This window comes from Micrasema longulum, unplaced genomic scaffold (genome assembly GCF_059751315.1).
Source record: "Micrasema longulum isolate JH-2025_06_02 unplaced genomic scaffold, ASM5975131v1 h1tg001523l, whole genome shotgun sequence".
Lineage (NCBI taxonomy): Eukaryota > Metazoa > Arthropoda > Insecta > Trichoptera > Brachycentridae > Micrasema > Micrasema longulum.
In genome coordinates, this window is record NW_028278706.1 from 8789 (window position 1) to 31525 (window position 22737).

A 22737-nucleotide genomic window follows, 5' to 3' on the forward strand; every position below is an offset into this window, starting at 1 on the left:
AAGCGACTAGGTTAGCAAGGTTTACCAGTATAATATAACCGTACAGGATGAGAGCCGAAGCGTAGCCTAGAAACAAAGAGTTCCAGATAAGAAAAGCAAGCTGGTTCGTTAGGAAAGCCCTGAGAAGGTGTCTTTACCATAAAGTACCAAGAAGATAGGTAAGCAGAAAGGTTAGAAGACGATCCGGATAACTCAGACATCTGGAGCTAGAAATCTGCCTTTTTAAGGCCAAAATTAAAGGGAGATTACAAATTTAAGGGTCTCGCGGGGCAATGGGTAAGCGCGAGTGGCTGAGGGATATCGGAAGGGCATTGCGTTCGAATACCAGTGTATGCAAACCTACTACCCATGTTACAGGAGTTGTGAATGCGTAACTATGTTGTACGAGTAGGATTGCAATATGCAAAATAATGTAAAGAGATAAAAGCACGTGCTTTTCACATTTATTTTGTTTTATTTAGAAAATAATATATTCATCTTAGTATTTTCACGGCTTATGACCAGTCGTTGGTAGTTTTATGAAAACACTTTTCAAATGTCATATTCACCAATATGCAGGATGTTTAAATGTCTATATTTCTTAAATTTTCGATCTGTTGATTTTAGCAAAGTAACGGGGCTGATACCTTTACTGACATGGGTGAGATTCTATCGAATTCATTTAATTAATAACTAATAATCGTAGGGGTAAAATCACAAGGAAAAAAATAATTGCGTTAAAAAATGAATAAATTCTGCCGTTTTTATATTCACGGTCTGAGTATTTGCAAAAAGGTCTAAAGTTTTCACACGAGGATCTTAAATATTTGCCTGTTATTCCTTTAATATGATAAAGTTTAAGATACCCAATCATACTTTAGTGTCTGATATTTTACAGTGTACTTACAATATTGAACATATATATTTAATTAATCAAGTAATGTTCTTTACCGGTTTGTTGACTTTACAGATGAAGTAAGTTTTGATGCCAGCCAGTCTCAGTGCCTCCTCACGCTTCTCTCCATAGGCAGGTTCTACTTCAAACTCTCCATTCAGATAGCTGAGAGTCTTCTCCGAGATGTGAACTCTCCTGCAAGAAAGAAAGAATAATATAATCTGATCAATACAAAATGAGCTTACAAAAATTTAACATTGTGTGAATGAAGAATATGCAGTTATTTAATCAATTTACGGGTTAAAATGTATGAAATAATTTCAAAAAATTGTAATAAGTACCATTTGTAACAAGCAAGGTGGATATTTTAATACATAATCGGTCAGGTCAAATAATATGTATAAAGGACATCTCTTAACCGAAATTTGACTTCTTTCGCTTATCAAACATTCAATTTTAAAATCAGAAAACATAATATTACGCCGTATTAGCTAAGATAGAATATAAGTTTACGTATAAAATTATAAAGCGCCCTTGAGGTGATTTTTCACATACATAGTGCTTTATAAATCAGCCAAAAATTATTATTATTATACAACAAGCACAAGATGTAATAGTACTGTCTATATTATTTCCATCAACACAACATTATTTATTATTTATGTTTAACTTCTCTTACTCAAATGAAAGACATAACCCCTACATTACAAATAATATAATCGCTAGATCCTCAACACAAAGACAATTCAAACCAATACAAACTAATACCACTTTTGGACAAAAGGATTTTGAGTATTATTCAATAAATATCTTTAACCTACTTCCACTATCTATTAAAACAATAAGTCACGAGAAAATATTCAAAAAAGCCATAAAAAATGGATAGTGGAGCTAGGTAGAAGTAAAATGGATTGTCTCATTCGCCCAAACCAATATTGAATCAACTGCTCCACAAGTGTATAGCTTATGTTAGGTTTTAGTTCTTTCATTGTGTGTTTTGTAATATAAATAATATAGATGTACATAAATGAATTATAAACATAAATACGTAGTGTTTAAAACTGTCTGAACATTTCGTTAATTATTTCTGTTTAATAAGTTAGTCTTCTTTGTTTATTCTCAAATGTATTTGTCCTCGGCACGGGTAACTCCAATAAGGTCACATTATGTTTATTATTAATTATAGTTTGTTTAATAATTAGAGAAAAAATATGAATAATAAAAATAAATAAAAGCATTAACTTTGTGTTTAAACATTTTTTATTTTATTTTGAATCTTGAAATAGGGCACACATAAACATATTCGTATGTGTTCTCTAATAATAACAATGTCTGATTCATAAGTTGTTTAACATATATTCTATAACCTTCTGTTTAAATTTTGATTTCTTTTTTTCTTCATAAATGTTTTTCCCATATCATAACATTTTTTACTGCATTATATAATATTGAATTTTGTGACTTTGCCTTTTTTCTAAAGGCTAGCTTTTATAATTTTAAATCATGTTAGTAAATATTAGTATACAACCACTTAATGCATTTTTTTATATCTTCTGGTTTCGAGACCAGGAGTTAAAATTTTACATAAAAATACCAAAAAAAAACTTTACATAGAGGCGTTTCACATTAAAAGAAGCTTCAAAAAATAGTATTTCTCTTATTCATAATCAAATATCATTTCATTTTCGCCCACTTTTGATTTTAAAATTAATAAAAAGTAAAACTTTCAACATTCTAGCCCCTCTCCTTTTCAAACCCTTGCCCTCATCTATTCTTCAACATACTACTAAAAATTATTAATCTAATTAGTGCATATTCAGACACGGTGGTGATTGTATACCCTACAACTCTGCATGTAATTTATATATTTTTTTTGGTAAATACTTTGTATAATGTATACTACGGTGAGTGTTGGTGTAGTAAGAGTATTTACAAAGAGGCGGGTATGTTTCGAAACCAGTAGATATTACAAATTGGTAAGAGGTTATATTTACTAACATCAGTTACAACATTATTTGTTCAAAAGTGCAAGGTTTATTTCTTTGCACAAATTATTTAATATGCATTCGCAAACAATTGAGTAATAAAGAAAATCTCCGTCTTAGAAATGATAGTCTCCATCTAACATGGCTGAGCCATGTTAGATGGAGACTATCATTAACAGAGAACACTCAGTTTTCATTTTACATTAATTGGTTTTATAAAGATTTCCTGTTACTAAATATGCATATTAATTTTTTTGCAATAAATTTATAAATAATAATAATAATAATATATAACAAAAAACCAAAATAAATATTTAATTTATTAACCAAATCTCGCAGAAGAATTTTAATATGGAATAATTTTTTTAATTATTTAAGTGATATTTGAGCAAATTACAACAGGGATGGAAAATACCTAAATGTGGGGAATATAGAAGTCAGGCATTTACAGGGCTTATGACCTGTCATTGGCTGGTTTAAGTAGCCACTTTACACACTGTGTAACATTCACTATTTTGCTTATGTTTGAACATCCATATTTCTTAAATTCATCCATTTGTTGGTTTTAGTGAAGTTAAAGAGTCATCACTTTGTCAGATTTAAAATTTACACCAAACATGCATTTTGTAACTTAGTAGACATAATAATAATAAATATGTACATCTCCCCTCCCCTTTTTATCCTCTCTTTAAGCATTTTTGTGCTTATCCCGCCCAATTTACAGTAATTTAATGTTCTTAAAATAAATATTTAAAAAGTCCTTGATTATTGAGTACATGAAAATAACATTTTTAAATGTATAAATTGTATGTATTTATTTGATATGTAATATTTTCTTTACTAACTTTGTATACTATGTGGAAATCTGTTATTATTTCTGAGTTTATACACTATATCTGTTTGTTTACTAAAAATATGTATGTAGAACTGTTGATTTCCCAAATAAAATAAAGTAAAATAAAATAAAATAAAATAAAGAGCTGAAACCTTTATTCCCTACTTGAAGGTATTCTCCATCCCTGTTGTAATTTGGTAATGTTAATGACTCCCGAGGGGGTGAAATCCAGTCTTTTGTCTACAAACATTTGGACAAACTCATATATTGTGATATTTGAACAATATTGTTGAATATTTGCTATTCTAATTCAATTTGTTATAAATGTTCAATCAGCGTTGATTAATTGAAAGCGATAGCTCATCAATGTACGTTTTCCAAATTTCCTGTACAATTATTTTAGCAATCTGACGGAACATAATTGCACACGTCGATAGTTATCTCATTGATATGGTAGAGAATAATTCAAAATAACATTTCCATGCCTGCATAATAATATGAGACGTTTCGTAAAGTTTTGACTTTGGTTATTATTATAGGAATGAATCGCAACAAAGAATTTATAAAGCTATTTCAACAGAGAGGGAAAAAGTTTTTGAGATGGGAATATGGAAGTCTAGGCATTTACAGGGCTTATGACCTGTCATTGGCTGGTTTAAGTGGCCACTTTACACACTGTGTAACATTCACCATTCTGCCCATGTTTGAACATCCACATTTCCTCAACTCTTCCATCTGTTGACTTTTGTGAAGTAAAAGAGCTGAAACCTTTATCACGTGGGTGAGATTCATCCGGCTGAACCAAATCACCTACTAGGCAACGCCTGGAAACAATTTTCCAATTTTTACACTTCTTCTTTTACCAGGTAGTAATTCAACAATGTTTGATTATGTCCAAATGCTTGCAGACAGGCTGGATTTCATCCCTAGGGAGTTGTTCGTATTTAAATTTATTTCAACAGAGAGGGAAAAAGTTTTTCGAAAAGGGCAGAATGGTGAATGTTACACAGTGTGTAAAGTGGCCACTTAAACCAGCCGATGACAGGATATAAGCCCTGTAAATGCCTAGACTTCCATATTCCCATCTCAAAAACTTTTTCCCTCTCTGTTGAAATAAATTTAAATACGAACAACTCCCTAGGGTTGAAATCCAGCCTGTCTGCAAGCATTTGGACATAATCAAACATTGTTGAATTTATAAAGCGTTTATTAAATGGGTATTCGCAAAGGTTTGCCTTCGACCTAATAAAGTTCAACCGAAATCAAGTGAGGATTATCACAAGAGCCCGCCCAGGGTACTGCAGATTGAACAAACACCTTGCTAGAATGAACCTTTCCGAAACTTCTAGATGTAGGTTCTACAGTGCAGATGAGGAAATACCTTTACAAATTATATGTGGATGTGATGCTTTACATCATAAAAAGAGCCTCATCCTCGGGGAACCACTGGTTAAACCTGAGGATGTTAAAGAGCTCGCCCCTTACCTAATAGCCCGATACTTTATGGATCTGGGCTTGGAGGGGAAGATTTAGAAAAATGTAAACTCTCGCCTTCTAGACAGTAGCCAAACTCTTTATAGACCTGAGCTTGGAGGGTTTATTCACGGCGACCCATCACAATAGATTTTCACAGATTGCAGTTACGTCATTTGACACCTCTAAGAATAAGAATAAGCGTATAATATGATGTGTGGTTGTAGTCATTAAAAAAATAATTTATAATTTTGAAACCCAACAGTTTCTTATTATTATAAGACTCGTGAGTTCCAATAACGAAAATATAATTTTAATAATGACTTTTTACCCTTTGTTTTTCAGAAATCATTATTTACAAAACCACACTCACGAAGGATGAGACACCAAAAATAAAATAAAATTCTTAAACTCATTAAAATAGCATTATATCCATTCATTAGTTAACCCATAGAAAATTTGTTAATTATGATCCTTAAGATAAAAATAACTTTATTTAATTTACTTACATATAACTTTGAATTATGTATCCTTACCTCTGTTCTGTATAAATACATTTAACTTTTTAATAAAGATACCAGTCTCGAAGATGTCGCGAAAGCGATGAAACCGGTCACTGGATATTCCAAATTTGTCTATTAAAGTATCACTCGTGTTTTATTTATATAATAAACTTTATATATCCATTTATTTAAATCTTCAAGTACAAAGAATTAGAACGTTGACGGACTAATTGCTATAAATAATGTCTTCTAGCCATCCAAAAAATAAACTGGTCAAAAGAAAAGTTGGTCAAAATATTTGTTCAAAATATGTTTATATATATATCTCAAAAAGAGAAATATTTGTCTATGGAGAAACCTAATTAATTTAAAACATTAACTGTTTTTTTAATGTAGAGAAAAGGCTTGCACATATTAACTTAAATCAAAGTTTATTATGTTAAACATAACAAAGGGCAAGGAATGTGGAATCAGGTCATGAGTTAGGAAGGAGAGAGAAAAAGGAGCCAAGGAAAAAAAAAATAACAAAAATATGTATTTTAAAAACAATAAAATGAAAGGAGATCAGGGTTCTAAGGATATTTTGTAATGTTTCAGGCGTTTCTTGAAGGTGGCTAGAGAAGGTGCATTTTTTTATATAAAGTGGTAGCTTATTCCTTTATGTATAATAATTTAGACGTTTAATGCTATTTAACATACAATTTAATTATTTTAACAGTGTAAAAATGTTAGTTCGCCTTGTGGTAGATTTAAAATCACATCGCTATTAAAATCCGGCAAGAGTAATCATCCCTCGATCACAAAATTATTTTTTTCGTCGATAAAAATGTGTTAGGATATTGAAAATATACCTGCATTTTATATCTGAGTAGCAAGAACGTGTTTTATCTCGATCAAACACCTTTGAAATAAATTCTTAATTTTGAGCGGAATTGCCTGATTATCCTGATACTATTTTATTTTTTATCGGTAAAAAATCTTCCACTTGTGTCGTTATTTGCTTATTTAGTTTGAAAAGTATGTTTTTAAAAGGAAAATATTTAAAGGTATATAAATTTCATTTCAAACAAAGTATTTCTATAAATGCATACATTTTACACGGTCCCTGTTATCCATAGGTATTGTCTTTTTTAGGGGATTCTGTGTAGGTTAGATTCGTTTAGACGTTTCGGTTACCGTTGCATGAGCCATCTTTAGGGTAAAACATGTATTGTTGTTTTGGTTAGTTTAATATATTTTTTGTCTTAAGATATATCCAATATACACGGGGACATCCAAAAAAGACGATACGTTTTGAAAATATTTTCAACTTTTGCAATCAATACCTCAGGGGCAGAATGTGATTCTTTGAAATATTAAAAAGTGTACTTATTATTTTATTTTTTAATAAAAGCAAGAACTTTGTAGTAATTTAAGTTTCCAGAAACTTTCATTAAAGTACGCTAAAACTCAAATTATCCGGAATAATGCGTGCCAGGCTTTATTACTTTTGAAATAATGCAGCAAATTCAAATCGCAATAAAAACTTACTTAAACATGCTCGGCAGAGTTAATTGCACAATTAAATATAAGTAAAAAAACTTTTACTTTATTTTTTTATTTTCTGAAAATGATCTGGATATTTGGCAATCAGGATGACTGGGGTTCGGATACACGGAGTTTTACAGTATATCATTTACATACGGAACGGTTAAATTTCCAATTACATATTTTATTCTTAAAATCGACGTGTTATCCAAATTAAAAAAAAGACTAGTTAAACATTTAAGTTCGGCTGCATTTAGTATGACGTATTTAAGTATTTTACTTATAATTTTGACAAGTACCGTGCGAAATATAAGTAGCATTTAGGTAAAACGGTAAAAGTTCAAAGATTAGAAGAAAAAGTCCACTAACCGGTTTTTTAGGCTGTTGCGAGGATTTTCAGAAAACTCTACTGATTTGGCAAACATTAATCTGCACGAGTTTGTTCCGGATTTATTCTCAGACAACGCAGCGACGGCGTAGACTGCTTTATCTTATTGGAAAACTGGGCCAGTTCAAAATAATGACTGATCGCTTCCTAGATTACAGTTACAAACAGATGATATCACACCAAATGGTGACTTGGCAAATTTCAGGATCAGGTTCAGAATCTGAGGGTACCTCGACAGCAAAACTATTACGGGGACAGAACAATGGCAACTGTGGTCCCAAAACATTTTAATATGATAGCAAAGAATTATTGAAATAAAAAACAATAACAATAACATATATATAACCCGCGGACATGCCAAACCTTGGAACGCGGGAACAAAAAAATACTGTATGTATCATTCGCGTTCCGTCCATAGATTGGATGGAACCAATGCTTCTCAATGCTTAAATATTAACTTCTAAACAATCAGAATAATTAATTTTTTATATTATAAAATCAGCTATAAGTTAACTGATCTTTTTAGTAACAACAACAAATATTTTTTTATTGGTTTGTTGGTATTTATAGCTATCTGAAATGGGTTTGATATTAATTCATTTATTGTTCCGCCTAATTCTAAAATAAGAAAATACGTAATTCTGTTAGCTTCTATTAGGCGGTTGCTCAGTATTGAATTCACGAGTCGGCGCACGCGCAAATTGAGATCTTTAGTAGCGCTGTGGAAGCAGTTCTAACAAGCCATTTTTTTTTCATAAGTTTGTGACGGTTTTATAACAAATTAAGAACTGAAATTGGTTGACACGATGGTATTACAAGAGTAAATTATGAAATAAAACTCTTTTACGAAGAAATTAAGGCATGTAATTGCTTCTTAGTTTATTTCAAAGTACTTAATGCGAATCACTGTGTTAGTAGTAGGCATATATTTTACCTACGTATCTAGTACCGAGTAACTGCTTCTCTAATCGAAAACCTCATCGCACGCCTCTGGTACGTATGCTAGTTTAATGATAGTATTTTGAATTTTTATTTTTAATTAAAAATCTTCCTCCCTAAAGAACCAACCGTCTTCCGAAACAAAATTACTTTGGATATTGACCTATTTTGTGTTAGCGAGGCGACATTAGTAGCATCACAGTAAGTTAAAAAAGATTCTAGAACATTAAATAAATAGTAATCAAATGTAAATTCAAAAGAAAAGAAAAAATACTACGAATTATTTCGAAATCAAACGCCGTACGTCATTAAGATTATTTGCAAATAAATATATGTTAAATGATTTATTTATTACATTAAAATTATTAAAAATTTGCTATAAATATGAATTTTTCCTATAATAAGTTAAAACAAGAGGTATTTGAAGAAGAGGGTTATGACAATAATGATTTTTGTTAGTGCCCTGTGCGCTACTAAGTAAGGATGACGTGAAAAGCAATTTCAATCTTGTCGTTTAATTAATCATATCAAAACATCGACTCAGAAATATTAGTTTAGGGTTCGATCCACCACCAGCAGATTGTATGTATAGGGGGGTTTATTAAAACATACACAAAATAATTTAATTTCAATGGTACTTGATTTTCGGAACCTTTTTTTCGTCAGAGATTGGTACACATGTTTATGATTTATTAATCTATCAATTTTTGGGCATTTCAAACTCATAGCTGATTTTCGGCAAACAAATTAGTAAGACTCGTTTTGGCGTGATTGGTGAATTTTCAAAATCATTCCAAAGTGAAAATGATGCTCGTGCAATGTACGCTCGCGATTTATTAGCGATTTTTGGATAAAATAGTATAATAGAATAATATGTCAACGGTATCCTATCAAAGAAAAATAGTCTTTCGGAAATAATGTTCGAAATACCAGTTTCCAAAGAGAGAATCTTCAAATAATATTTATAATCTGCAAGCTTGTTTTAGTACTAAAAAAGCTGCTTTGGGTTAAAGATGTAAGATATAGTGTACATTTTTGTATTTTATTTTATTTTATTTTATTAGGGAAATCAACAGTTTTACATACATATTTTTAGTAAACAAACAGATATAGTGTATAAACTCAGAACTAATAACAGATTTCCACATAGTATACAAAGTTAGTAAAGAAAATATATATTACATATCAAATAAATACATACAATTTATACATATAAAAATTTTATTTTCAAGTACTCAATAATCAAAGATTTTTTAAATATTAATTTTAATAACATTAAGTTACTGTAAATTGGGCGGGATAAGGACAAAAATGCCTGAAGAGAGGATAAGGAGGGGGGGGGGGAGATGTACATATTTATTATTATAATGTCTACTAAGTTACATAATACATTTTTAGTGTAAATTTTAAATCTGACAGAGTGAGGTTTGTATAATCTATATTTTTAAATTTTGTATTGTACATTGAAAAAGTCCTACGAAAAAAAGCAGAAATGGAGAAATAAGCTGAGGTAATCGGCTAGTTTCATCGTTGACTGAGAACGGGCTAGGCGCTGTGATATACGGTGCGTGGTGATTTATAATAAGTCTTTTTTTCGCATCAACATATTTTCTATAAAACATTATTATTTATAGTCAAATAAAATGGTAAGCTGTGCATAATTGTCTATTTTGACGATTCACTCCTGCTATAGATGAGATAAAAACCGAATCGCGGTTGGAACTGAAGACCATATCAAGAAGTGCGTTCTAAAAATGTTTTCAGAATAGAAAAAAACGTTGACATAAGTATATTGTATCCAACCATATTCTCATTTTGATGGGGACCATATCAATATTATGGAATAAATATATTTTTGTTTATATTAATACACAAGTATATTAATACTCTACTTGTTTTTTTTATCAAACAGTTCATTTGTATCCACCCGTATAAAATTAATGTTTTAAAATGCAATGTATAATTTTTATCAAATTCCTCCAATTGCATTTTCAATTTTCATTTTATGTGCATCATCGAACCACAATTATTTTCATTCAAAGATATGATCAAACACAGGTTTGACCCATTTCCAATGCAAGTAATTTAATAAACACCACACTAGTACAGCTTAATCCTTTTTAACGGGAATCGGTCTATTTTAGAATTGCAAACGAAACGGTTTTAGGGTTTTTCATTTACGTATCAATTTATTCATAAATAATTTAATCACTTGACAAACGACCGTTATCCTCAATCTAATAAATCAGAACACTCTTGTAATAAAAAAAATTGACCTAAATAACTAATTATCATTTAATATCCCTTTGAGTGAATTAAAATAATTAATAAATAAATATGGATATAATAAAGTGTTCCAAAGTGAATGCCGACTAAAAAAAATAAAATGAAATTCGTTTAATTTAAAAATCATTAAGGAATATATGTATCTAATGTGGTATTTTATTGGGTAATTATAACAAAATGGGAAATAAATAATACCCTTTGTAGTGGATTGATATGAGGGTTTTGCTTGCATAAAAACATATATTGACAGTTGCTAACAGAGAAGCATTTAGGTAAAGTGAGAAAAAAAAATTTTCAACCCAAAAAGTTTTCCTTTCGTTTAACAAAATATGTAAGGTTTTTCTCGTGCTCTGTATTATATTATTGTGAATTGGTTTTTTTTTTTTTGATTTTCATTTTATTTTTTTTCATATGTAGGGGGGGTGTAGTACCTTGGTTATTTCAAATGGTATTTATCTTGGACCGGTTAAAGTTACACTACTTTATTTTCTCCGTGACTAAATTTCTCTCTTATATTCGATGAGTTTTTAAAGTCCTGAAGTGCAGAGGATCGCAAAAGAGGAAGGGATTGAAAAAAGTTAATTTTTTTTCGTGTTCGAGTATAAAACGGGATTAATTTTATCATGTGTAATTTTTATTTGTGTTTGGTACGGTTCAAGATATTTTATTTCTGTCAAATAATATTTAAAGGTCCAATGTACAACACCCCTAGGATCAAGATACATTACCTGTGTTGTAGCTCGGTCCTAAATTTTCCTTTTTTAAAAACGAACGTAGCCCATTAACTAATTGCATTTTTCGTGTCAATGTGAAATTTTATAACTAATTAGAAAGTTGAACTATGATAAGATTTCCCAAAAAATACATTTGAAAATACGTATTAGAAATGGTGAAATAAAAACTTAAAATGGAACCGAAGTACGACAACTTCCCCTAGTGATGATTTATTCCTACGCAAGGTCCCGTGTTTAATTCCTAAAAATACGTTCATAAAATGTTTCGAAAATCTCATGGCTATTTTTTTGTATTTACACATTCATCGAACGGTGACGGGATGTGGCCCCATAGTAATATCGAATTAGAAGTTTGAGGTCCGAACCCCGCTATACCATAACTTGTTTCCCATTTTCTAACACAATTTCGTACGAATGAAAAAGTACCTAAATGGAAATATCATTATCATTATCACTCTCTCGCACTAAAATGGTGCATAGGTCATCAATAATAATTATTATTATAATAATAATCATGGTTTATTAACACAAAAACTTTTTTTATCTACTACATACATACATAGGTAAAAGATTTTTCTTGATCATGTCTATTCTGCCTAACTAGGAACAGCCTGTTTAAGGCAGACATTTTTATGCAAAATAAACAATGACATTACTACCACTAGTCAATTTACTATACCAAATCGGTATACTAAGCGCAGCGTATCTGGATCATTTTTGTTACATGAAGGTATGATGATCAGTTTTATGTTTCAGGCACCAGTCCAGGGACTATGAAATATTTTAGTTTAATAACACCTTTTTGAATATTTTTTTTTATTAACCACGCCGGGAGTTGAAACCCCAACCTCCTGCATGGTAGGCAAACGCACTGATTATTAGACCATGATGCGGAAAAAAATACGACATTTTGGTAAATTATGAGAATCCAGAATGTAGTTTCTCGCACGGATCAGAGGTCCGATGTTCAAACCCCCTCTCTACTCTAACTAATTTCCCATTTTTCAATCGTGAGTTTTTACAACTAGTTGAAAATGAACTTATTTATTTAACCAATTAGCGCTTGCACCTTGTAATGGGCTTTTCCAGACTGGTGCCAATTAAAGGGTGATGGCTGGTCCAATCCGAAGATTCCATTAGAGGATGAAAGCTCTAATTGGTCAAATAAATAAGTAAAAGGGGTTTTTTAATATGTTGCAACAGAGAGGGAAAACATTTTTCACACCCTGTTTTCCCTCTGTGTTGCAACAAATTTAAATATGAACAACTCCTTAGGGAGAAAATCCAGCCAGTCTGCAAGCATTTGGACATACTCAAAACTTTGTTGAAAATAGTTTTTTTTACATATATTTAATTATAAGTTATTATTTAATTACATTAGAATTCCTCCAAGAATTGTCAATAAATAACAATTGTCAATAAATAACAAAAAATAATTTTAAATGTGAATGTTATAATTTTTACACAAAAGTTTTATTAAATCCTTAGGGTAATAATTCTAGCCCTTCAGTTCTATTGCATAGAACAAAAGCGTTCCAAACGTTAGTTTGATTTTTAGTTTAACAACACACGTGTTACGGATGGTTTCGGTTTGCGCTTGTAATTCTCGATACGTATTGCTGTAATCTGTAGCTTAGTTCGTAGTTAATAATCATATAATTGATATTCTCCGTATGGGTGACTCTAGCCTGTGGAGTGTTATTATCATAAAATTATATGTGTATTCTCATATTATTTGAATTGATGCTCACCCCGCCATTCCACTGCTCTCCATCTTATTGGCGAGTTCCACGTCCCTGGAGTACACGTCAAACTGCCACTGGCGCTGGCCAAGTACTCCCGCTAGTACAGCTCCTGTGTGGATCCCTACCCTCATGTCCACCGGAGAGTTGGTGGTCTGCTGCAGGTATCTAAAATGACACAATCATTTTGTAGTGTGGGTGTAGTTCGTAAATACAATTATAGTAAGAAATAGTGATGAAACGGATAGTGGTTTGGCCGGATACCAGATATCTGGCAAGCCTTTAATCTGGATACTCGGATATCAATTATATAAAGCTTACTTAATGTTCCACCAGCTGATACTAATTTCAAAGTTTAATTTAATACGGGAAAACAGATTGCACATAATAAAAGATACTATGAAAACTCAATTGATAAAATATTACATCAAAAAGAAAAACGTTATCTTAAAAATAAGTATTTACATATATCTATTCTACTCCCAAAAAAAATTATGCTAAAACCTAAACAATGGGGGCGGATTCGTTTCGTAAATGACAAAAACAATTATCTCATTCCCAAACATCAAACATTAAACCTGCATTCTACGCAAATAATAATATGGGAACATTGTACAACAAATTGGACAAAATGGAAATCTTAGAAACGAATAAAACGATTTATAAAAAACCAAATAAACCATTTTTTCTTAAGCCCACTTCTGTAAAGTTTTAAAGATCGTATCCATATCACTTCACATATTCCATATTTACAAGAACAACACGACAAAAAATGACTTGACTTATTAGCTTCATATCATGTTCGATGTTATATTTATTAATCACTGGTAATATAATTTAGGATACAATTCATAAGTAATTTATACCTTGATGGAGAAGTTTGTGTAGCTTTTAAATCGAACAGTAAAAAAATTAATTAAGTTGTGAAAAACGAAGTTTTAAGAAATAAAACATTTTTTATTCGCAAGTAAAATTTTTTTTTAGAGTGTATACTAAACACTGACGAAAGTTTTGATGCAAAAAATAAAAATTTTCAAATAATAAGGGTTACTCTTTTTTTTCCAAACACGATCGATATCATTAAATCAATTGAGTAGCCTTGATTTTATGAAATTTTCGCAGTTAAACCTTTATTGGGTGTCCACCGGATATTGACCTGCTATCCGAAATCCGGCCGGATAATTCAACTAGCCGGATATGCCAGATAGGGCAACTAGGGGAGTGCAATACTATGATTTCTACGTACAATATAAGTTTTTTACTCGTATACTTACAAATATTTTAATAAATAAATATTTGCGTTCTTTGATTTACCCAAATATTTCAATTTTGCAATTTCCATCAAGCTGTAAATAACTCACTTAAAAAATAGAAATCAGAATAACGCAAATATTTTAAAGTTTTTTTTAAAAGCCGCATCAAAAAAGATTTCAGGTCTCGAATTTCACAAAAGTCAACATTGGGAAAAAATTAAAAAATATGAATCTTACATTGGCAGAATAGTGAGAACATTTTACATAAGGTAATATAGAAGTCTAGGCATCCACATGTCTTAAGACCTGTCATTGGCTGGCTTAAGTGGCCACTTTACACACCGTGTAACATTCACCATTCTGCCTATATTTTAATATCTTCGTTCCTTTGGCTCTTCTATTTGTTGACGATTATGAAGTTAAAGAGCTGAGATCTTTATTGTTGCGGGTGAGATTCATTTGTTGAATTATTTAACCTAAATACTAGGCAACGCCTGAAAGTATTACTCAATTGTTATTTTTCTTCTTGGACCAAGTGGATTTATCAACAATGTTTTGAATTCGTTAAAATTAATGTTTGCCTAGCCGGACCGAAGAGGGGGATTCAAATCCCCCATAGACCGATTTTAATCATATAACTCGAGTATTATTAAAGCTGTTTGCCTTACATTTTTTGTAATCGTGTAAATAACAGAAAGAAGTATCTTCCTGTTTTTGTTATTAAATTTTTTAAATCGTTTAATAACAATACAAAAAAGACGTAAATAATACAAGGGTCAATTTCACTTTATGTACATAAGCATTTGGCAAACTAACAAAAATGAATAAAATACATGAATTAATAAAATATGTGTGAGCAAAAACATGAACAAATTATTGCACGATAATTAGCACTTCAAACTTTTCCAACTATTCTCGTGACTTGTGACGCTATAAACAAGTAGGCACCGGGGTCGTTTGGTCTTCCCGTTCGAATCATGTGTAATTTTTAAATTCTTAGTGAGGAAAAGGTTAACAGCTCCCCAGGGGGTTGAATCCAATCAATTTGGATAAACTCAAAAGAATATTAAGAAATGTATTTTATTTATCCCTGTTGTACTTCCAAAGAGCTGTTTTTTTATTTTTTCCTTTATTTTTTTTATAAATATTATAAGTTAATGCCTAGTAGGAGAAGATCCGTGCTGAGGCAGACTAACATGTATGTTTATTTATATATTTATTTATGCATACATTCACATGTGCACTCTTATAAACATTCATACACATACATACACGCACATATACACATATACATGCATATATATACATATATGTACATATAAACATACCCACATAAATATTCATATCTATTTATATACACACACATATACATAAACACCCTTACATACACATACATACATATATATTATTTTTTTTAAATTTTTTTTTTCTTGTCATTGTATCGTATAGTGTTTAAATTGTCGTGGATAATCTTAATATTAATGTAATTTACCTTGCAATGTAGTTAAATAAGGTTTCATTTTATTTTCTTCCTAACTTAATAAGCCACTGGGTTATTAATTTTTTTTGCATTGTAGTTACATCGTGTTGGGTGAATAAAATATCTTTAACCTTAAGATAAATTCTAGGAGCCATAAAGCTAAAAGATCTCTGTCCGAAAGAAGTTCTCGTCCGCGGACTGGCTGGATTTCCTCCCTAGGGAGTTATTCATATTTCAATTTATTTCAACAGAGAGGAAAAACACTTTTGAGAAGGGAATATGGAAGTCTAGGCGTTTACAGGGCTTATGAACTGTTATTGACTGGTTTACTTTACAAAAGTCAACAGATGGAAGAGTTGAGAAAATGTGGATGTTTAAACATGGGCAGAATGGTGCATGTTACACAGTGTGTAAAGTGGCCACTTAAACAAGCCAATTACAGGTCATTCTCAAAAATGTTTTCCCTCTCCGTTGAAATAAATTTAAACATGACTTAGAAGCGCTTATTAGCTGGATACATTTCCATGACAACTAAAATGTGAATTTCTAGCGCCTAGCTTGTATGAAACGGAACACTAAGCCGCACCTCTCCGTGTACCGCACGGAGTTCCAATCAGGCAATCTCTGATCGGGATTAAACGTTAGGTATAAGCCCCATAAATGCCTAGACATACACATGTCCTTTTCTAAAACGTTTGTTTTAATGTGTTAATTTATAAAAATATCAATTAATCTCGGTTTAAAAGTTGTATGGTACTGGAGTTGTTGCTCTTAAGGCTGTAGTCGGGTAAAATGAAGGCAAAATTAGGAAATCATACGATTTTGCCATTTTAAACCGAAAACGATAAGGGCAGGTGTAAAGGTTATAAATCGTAAATAAATATAACAACCAGAATTATCTTTTTTTTTAAAAAAAAGAAGATACAATTCTATAAAAAAAAGGTTTCTACTAAAATATTTCAATAAGTTTTTTTTTTAAGTATTACCGAATGCATAATTTTACGTTTAAATAAAGGAAAATGTCACAAAAATGATTTAAAATGCTTGTATTTCTTTTACAAATTTAAAAATTAAAATTTGGCTTTGGCCACTTTCATGTTCAATTTATTATCTTTAAATTATTATAACAAATTTTAGTTCAATACTTATACCCGTATGCAGAGACAAAACTTAAGGTGAGGAAAGTTCATTCTAATTTCAAATGCAGAGAATAACCCAAAGGTGAAAACAATAGAATGTACTTTCCTCACCTTAAGGTTTGTCTCTGCATACGGGTATTAGTCTTTATTAAGAACTCAGATACCTAAGTTCAGTCTTAATTTGAAATGGCGTAAACTGCCGGTCTAAAAGTAATTATATTTTTGTTATATAAAATTTTTAAGTATATTTTTTAACAGAAATACTTTTAAAAAATATTGTTTTTATCTGATATATGTTTTTTTGTTATTGCGCAATTTAAAAAAAAACATTCGTTTTAAAATGCCAAAATTGTATGATTTCCTAATTTTGCGTTCGTTTTACCAGACTACAGCCTTAAGACATTATTTTGAATAAAAATTAGGTGAAGAAAACTTTTACAAAGAATTTTCATTTCCAGGAATGTTGTATGTACAGGGGAAAGATTTTTGTAATATGTCTTTCGTTCCTAAGGACCAATTGAGCTCAATTCCCTTACTCGTCATCCCAATAAGTCTCGTCTTGAGTAACGAAATAAACCAACTAAATAAAGAAGTAATTTTCATTCACCTTAGACACTTAGTTACATTACTTTTTCATTTCTTGTAGTGGGTGCTTTTTTATGTCGTGATAGATTAAAAAAAAAAAAAAATCATAAATGGTACACGTTTTTTTTTTATTACATACAAATCTACTTTTATACATCTAGTAAATGTTATAACTGTAACTCTCCAAAAAACGAGACTAAATTTTATTTATTTATTTATTTAACTTTTTGTACATAATGTTATTTGTACATTGGCGGGCTTATTGCCAAATGGCAATTTCTTCCAACCAACCAATAAAATAAAAGTTTTATTTTTATAATACAAGTTACAGAACATATTCAATAGAAAAAAAAAAGATTAAAAAGTTAAAAATATATAAAAATAGAAATAAACGTATTTGTTTATAAATTACCTTAAATCAAAACTATTACTCAATGGTAAAAAGGAAAAAAGAAGAAAGAGTTAAAAGGAAAGGAGGAGAGATTAAGGAAGAGAAAGAAGATGTTTCTTCAGACGTGATTTAAACAGAGATAATGTAGTAACATCTTTGATGGTGGATGGAAGATGATTCCATAGTCGAGACACATGGACACTATATGAGTTAGAGAAGAAAGAGGAATTGTGTATGGGTATTAAGAGAGTGCCTTGAGAATGAGAACGAAGAGGTAAACCATGAACTGATAAGCGTTGAAATTTTTCACACAGGTATATAGGAGCGTTAGGACTATAAAGTACATTGAACAGAAGTGGGAGGGAGTGATAGTCTCTCCGCTGTCTAATTTTGAGCCATTTCAGTTGCCTACGATAATCAGAAATGTGGTAATATTTCCTAAGACCAAAAATGTACCTTAGGCATGTATTCTGAAGTCGTTCAAGTTTATTGAGTTGCTCACAGCTTAAATCAGTCATGGAAACATCAGCGTAATCTAGAATGGGTAGTAGTAATGCTTGTACAAGAGTGCATTTAGTACTAATGGGTAAGAATTTTTGCAACCTTCTAAGTGAGTGTAGACTGAAAAATATTTTGCGGCTTAATTCATTAGTATGAGCTCGCCAGCAGAGGTGTTCATCCATTTGTACTCCTAGATTTTTTACGGATTTCCTGTATTGAATATTGGTACCATTGACAATAAGAGGATTAAGTGAAGGTATCTCTAGCTTACTAAGCAATCTTTGACTGCCTGCAAACATAATTTGTGCAAACACTTTTGTGCTTGGAGAGTGACTTACACTATTATAGTTATTTATTTATTAGAGTTTATATAATTTTGAACATAGGATTTATAAAGAAAAACAGAATATAATAACACATTCATACTAATTGAAAACTAATGCGGTTTTAACACTTGTTCAAAAAATTTCTTTGGATTTACGTTGAATTTATTTATAGATATATTAGATTTAATAGTTTTTAGTTCATTGGGAAGATTATAGTAATTTTTGACACTTTTGAAGACAAAGCTATTTTGACCATGCCTTGTGTGGAATTTAGGGATATTTATATTTTTCTTTAATTTTTTCTTGTTTATTAATTTGTGTAATGGAATTTATTTTATAAATAGTGTCTATTGTATGAGCTTTAAATAATTTATGTAGACTTTCAGTATTGAATCTTGAGGGTTTCTTTAAAATTACTTAAATATTTAATCTTTGTACTATTTTAAGAGGGTTAAATATATTGGCATATGCACCACCCCATCCAACAATACCATATTGTAACAAAGATGGTACAATAGAGTTATAAGCTATTTTTAAATTATTGATTTTTAAAATATTCCTTAATCTAATAAATATGTAGATACATTTCTTATCCGTTTAACTAGTTCACTAATATGGTATTTCCATTTTCAGTTTTAATGTATGTATACACCAAGATACTTAATTTTATCTGTTATATCAAGTACTGAACATGTTAGATCGCCGTTATTTTAGTTGCAATTGCTTTGGTAAATAATTATTTTTACTACTAAATCTAAATGTGTTTCGTTAACAAAAAATGGGATGATTTTTGTCTTTTCCGTATTTAACGATAGTATATTTTTGTCAAACCATAATTTTAATTTATTTATAACGTCATTGGCTACTAAATTTACTGAGCTCGAATCTTGCATAGAATCGAATTTGTTGCAGCAGTGAAAGAAAACATTTTTAAGAAGGGAATATGAAAGTCTAGGCATTTATAGGGTCCATGACCTGTCATTGACTAATTTAAGTGTCCGATTCAACTTTACACACTGTGTAACATTCAACATTCTGACTGTGTTTAAACATCCACATTTCTTTAATTCTTTCATCTATTGACTTTTGATAATGACAATTACTAAGCCATATAAATGCTTAAACTTTCATATTCCACTCTCAAAAATGTTTCCCCTCTCTGTTGTAACAAATTTAGATCAAAATAAATCAATAAAGAGGAAATCCAATCAGTCTACAAATATTTGGGTATGTAGTGAACTCTTTTGTTTAAATGAAATAGTTGGTTTGACTTACCGCAGTTTCGTTGTAAGGTTGCGTAAATTAAATGAAAGAATCACTTACATTGTTTTCAGGTTTAATAAATAGTTGATGAATACAAGATTAAACAAAAGTGATTAGATTGAATGCAACACTGAATGAATTAACCGTGACACGAATTTATAGTAAGTGGGTAAATTTAATTTTAGAGATAGCTAAACGCTAACGAACTGAAGTCAACGAGGGACACGGAGATTCCGGCGTGCCTCGATCGTGCCGGCGTCAAGCAGTTCCGGTGTGTCTTGCGTGATGTTGCTGGCGATTGAAATAATAGCAGCGTGAGTGCGTGCCCATAGACATATTCAAAACATTGTTTTATTTATTTTTAAAAAAATTAAAATATTATTCTTATTATTGTAGCTAAAAAGGTTTATTGGTTTGTCTGTAAAAAACTGCTAGCGGCAATATGTCATGTATCATATATGCATGTTTACTTTAATAATTATTGTATATAATGATTAATAAAGACTTTTATTATTATTATTATACTCAGAACTGTGTTCATTATACATCTAGACAAGGACAAAAAGAGTTATTCTTTTGCAAATATTGCAGTAAATTGAATATGTATAACTTCGCTGGGGAAAAAAAACTCCCCTCTCCCGAGAATAGGGTAAATATTTCCCTCGTAAGATCCATTCAAAATGAGCTTCTCGTTTAAATTTACACGGGATTTTCATAACAATACCCAGCCGCCCTGTATTATGTTTACCTAGATTATAATATTCTTACAAATAACTCAGAACTTCAGAATTGGGAGATCTTTTCAAAATTGGTGGTATCTAATTTGGAGCGATCGGTTTACTTTAAAGACTTTTTAAGTCAAAATATTTAGGAGGCAAGCCTGATGATTCATACTTAAAGTATTTTTAATGTTTGAAGCAGTTATTTTGTGATAAATTATTAATTATTCAATACATTACAATGAATTACTTAGTTTTTTTTTATATGTATCACTTATTTTTTTATAATTTAATATCTACAGTGAGGGTAGAGTGGGCGTGGCTAAAGGAGAAGAGAGGGGGTATAAAGTTAGGGTTTTTGTGTAGATTTGGGCACAGAGAACAAACCTTCTACTTCACATACCTTTTGTTTTATCTAATTATAGGCAAAATTCATATTTATGGCCAACTTTTAATAATTTTAATGTAATAAATAAATCATGAAACAAAGATTTATTTGCAAATAATCTTAATGGCGTACGGCGATTGCTTTCGAAATAATTCGTAGTATTTTTTCTTTTCTTTTGGATTTACATTACATTACTATTCATTTTATGTTCGAGAATCTTTTTTAACTTACTGTGATGCTACTTGTGAAAACCTGTAATTGGCTTATTTGTTATTTGTTTTGTTATAAATATATATAAGATAATTATAGCTGTTGGTTATACAAATAAATCTAATAAAAATAAAATAAAAACAAACAATAATATTCAAAATGGGACTATTTCTTAAATGTATTTGATTATAAAAAGATATTAAAGTACTTTTTACAGCCTTTCTAATTTTTAATATTTCTTAGTTATTAAGTGTATTTTCCTTTCAAAGTTAAATGAGTGATTATTTGTAAGAAAGTGTTCTCAACAAACTCCAAAAAAAAACTACAGTTTCAAATATACGTGAGGATGTTTTTCCAATTCAAAATGAATTGCAGTCATGACAAGTTAACTTGTAAATAATAAAAAAATGTGTAGTGACTGTCTTGACGAAGAAACCGGTACATCTCGAAACCGGTAGACATAGAAAAGTCGGTAAGTGGTTTTATACAAATATTCAATACATTTAGCACAAATATTTACTTAAATTTATCAACTCATTTACCTTATGAACATGGTTATGTAGAAAGCAGCCAGCTATTAAAATGTGAAACTGAGATAACAGCACCTTTGTAAAAAGGGTAAATAATCAAATTTACACAACAGTTTGAATGTTTTTGACTTTGACAAATGATAAATAATAAACACATTAGTTTTTTAAAGGTATATTACAAACAAGAAGCTAATTATGTATTTGACAAGTTTCAACTATTTTCAAAGTACCGTAAGATTTTTCTTGTACTCTAGGTGTTTTCTGCAAATTAGGAAATGCCATTTTTGTGCGCGATACTTTTTTCACAAGATGATTATTACAGTTTTTTTGTATAAAAGAGGCCTGATTGTTCATGGCAGAACATAGAATTGACCTTACCGCACCCGATAACATCAATATCTCATTTTTTCAAATTGTGGACTGGCCGCTTTCTGCATAACTACGTTCATTTTAAGTCTATGAAATATGTTCAAATAAAGCCGTCAACATCAAAACTTGTTTCAGTTTTATTTTGCCAATTAACTGAACTTTCAGGGAAACTTTACGAAGATGAAATTAGCTTTAATAAAGGAAGTTCTGGTTTTGAGTGACTGCACCATTTCTGTAGCTAACCTACTATGTTGATGAATTTAAAACGTCTATACAGGCTTAATTAAAAAAACTCCT

General features: G+C 30.5%; 1 protein-coding gene across 1 annotated transcript in view; it reads right to left on the reverse strand.

The window, feature by feature from the left end:
• Window positions 1-930: 930 nt before the first annotated feature.
• LOC148275050 (adenylate cyclase type 3-like) overlaps window positions 931-22737 on the reverse strand; it is a gene marked incomplete at its 3' end in the record, with an annotated part of 98509 nt that continues 76702 nt past the window's right edge. The window contains exons 5-6 of the mRNA XM_088236222.1: window positions 13296-13454; window positions 931-1069 (exon numbers count right to left, since the gene is read on the reverse strand). Coding sequence (XP_088092348.1) covers window positions 931-1069; window positions 13296-13454 — 298 coding nt within the window. The remainder of the gene's footprint in view (window positions 1070-13295; window positions 13455-22737) is intronic.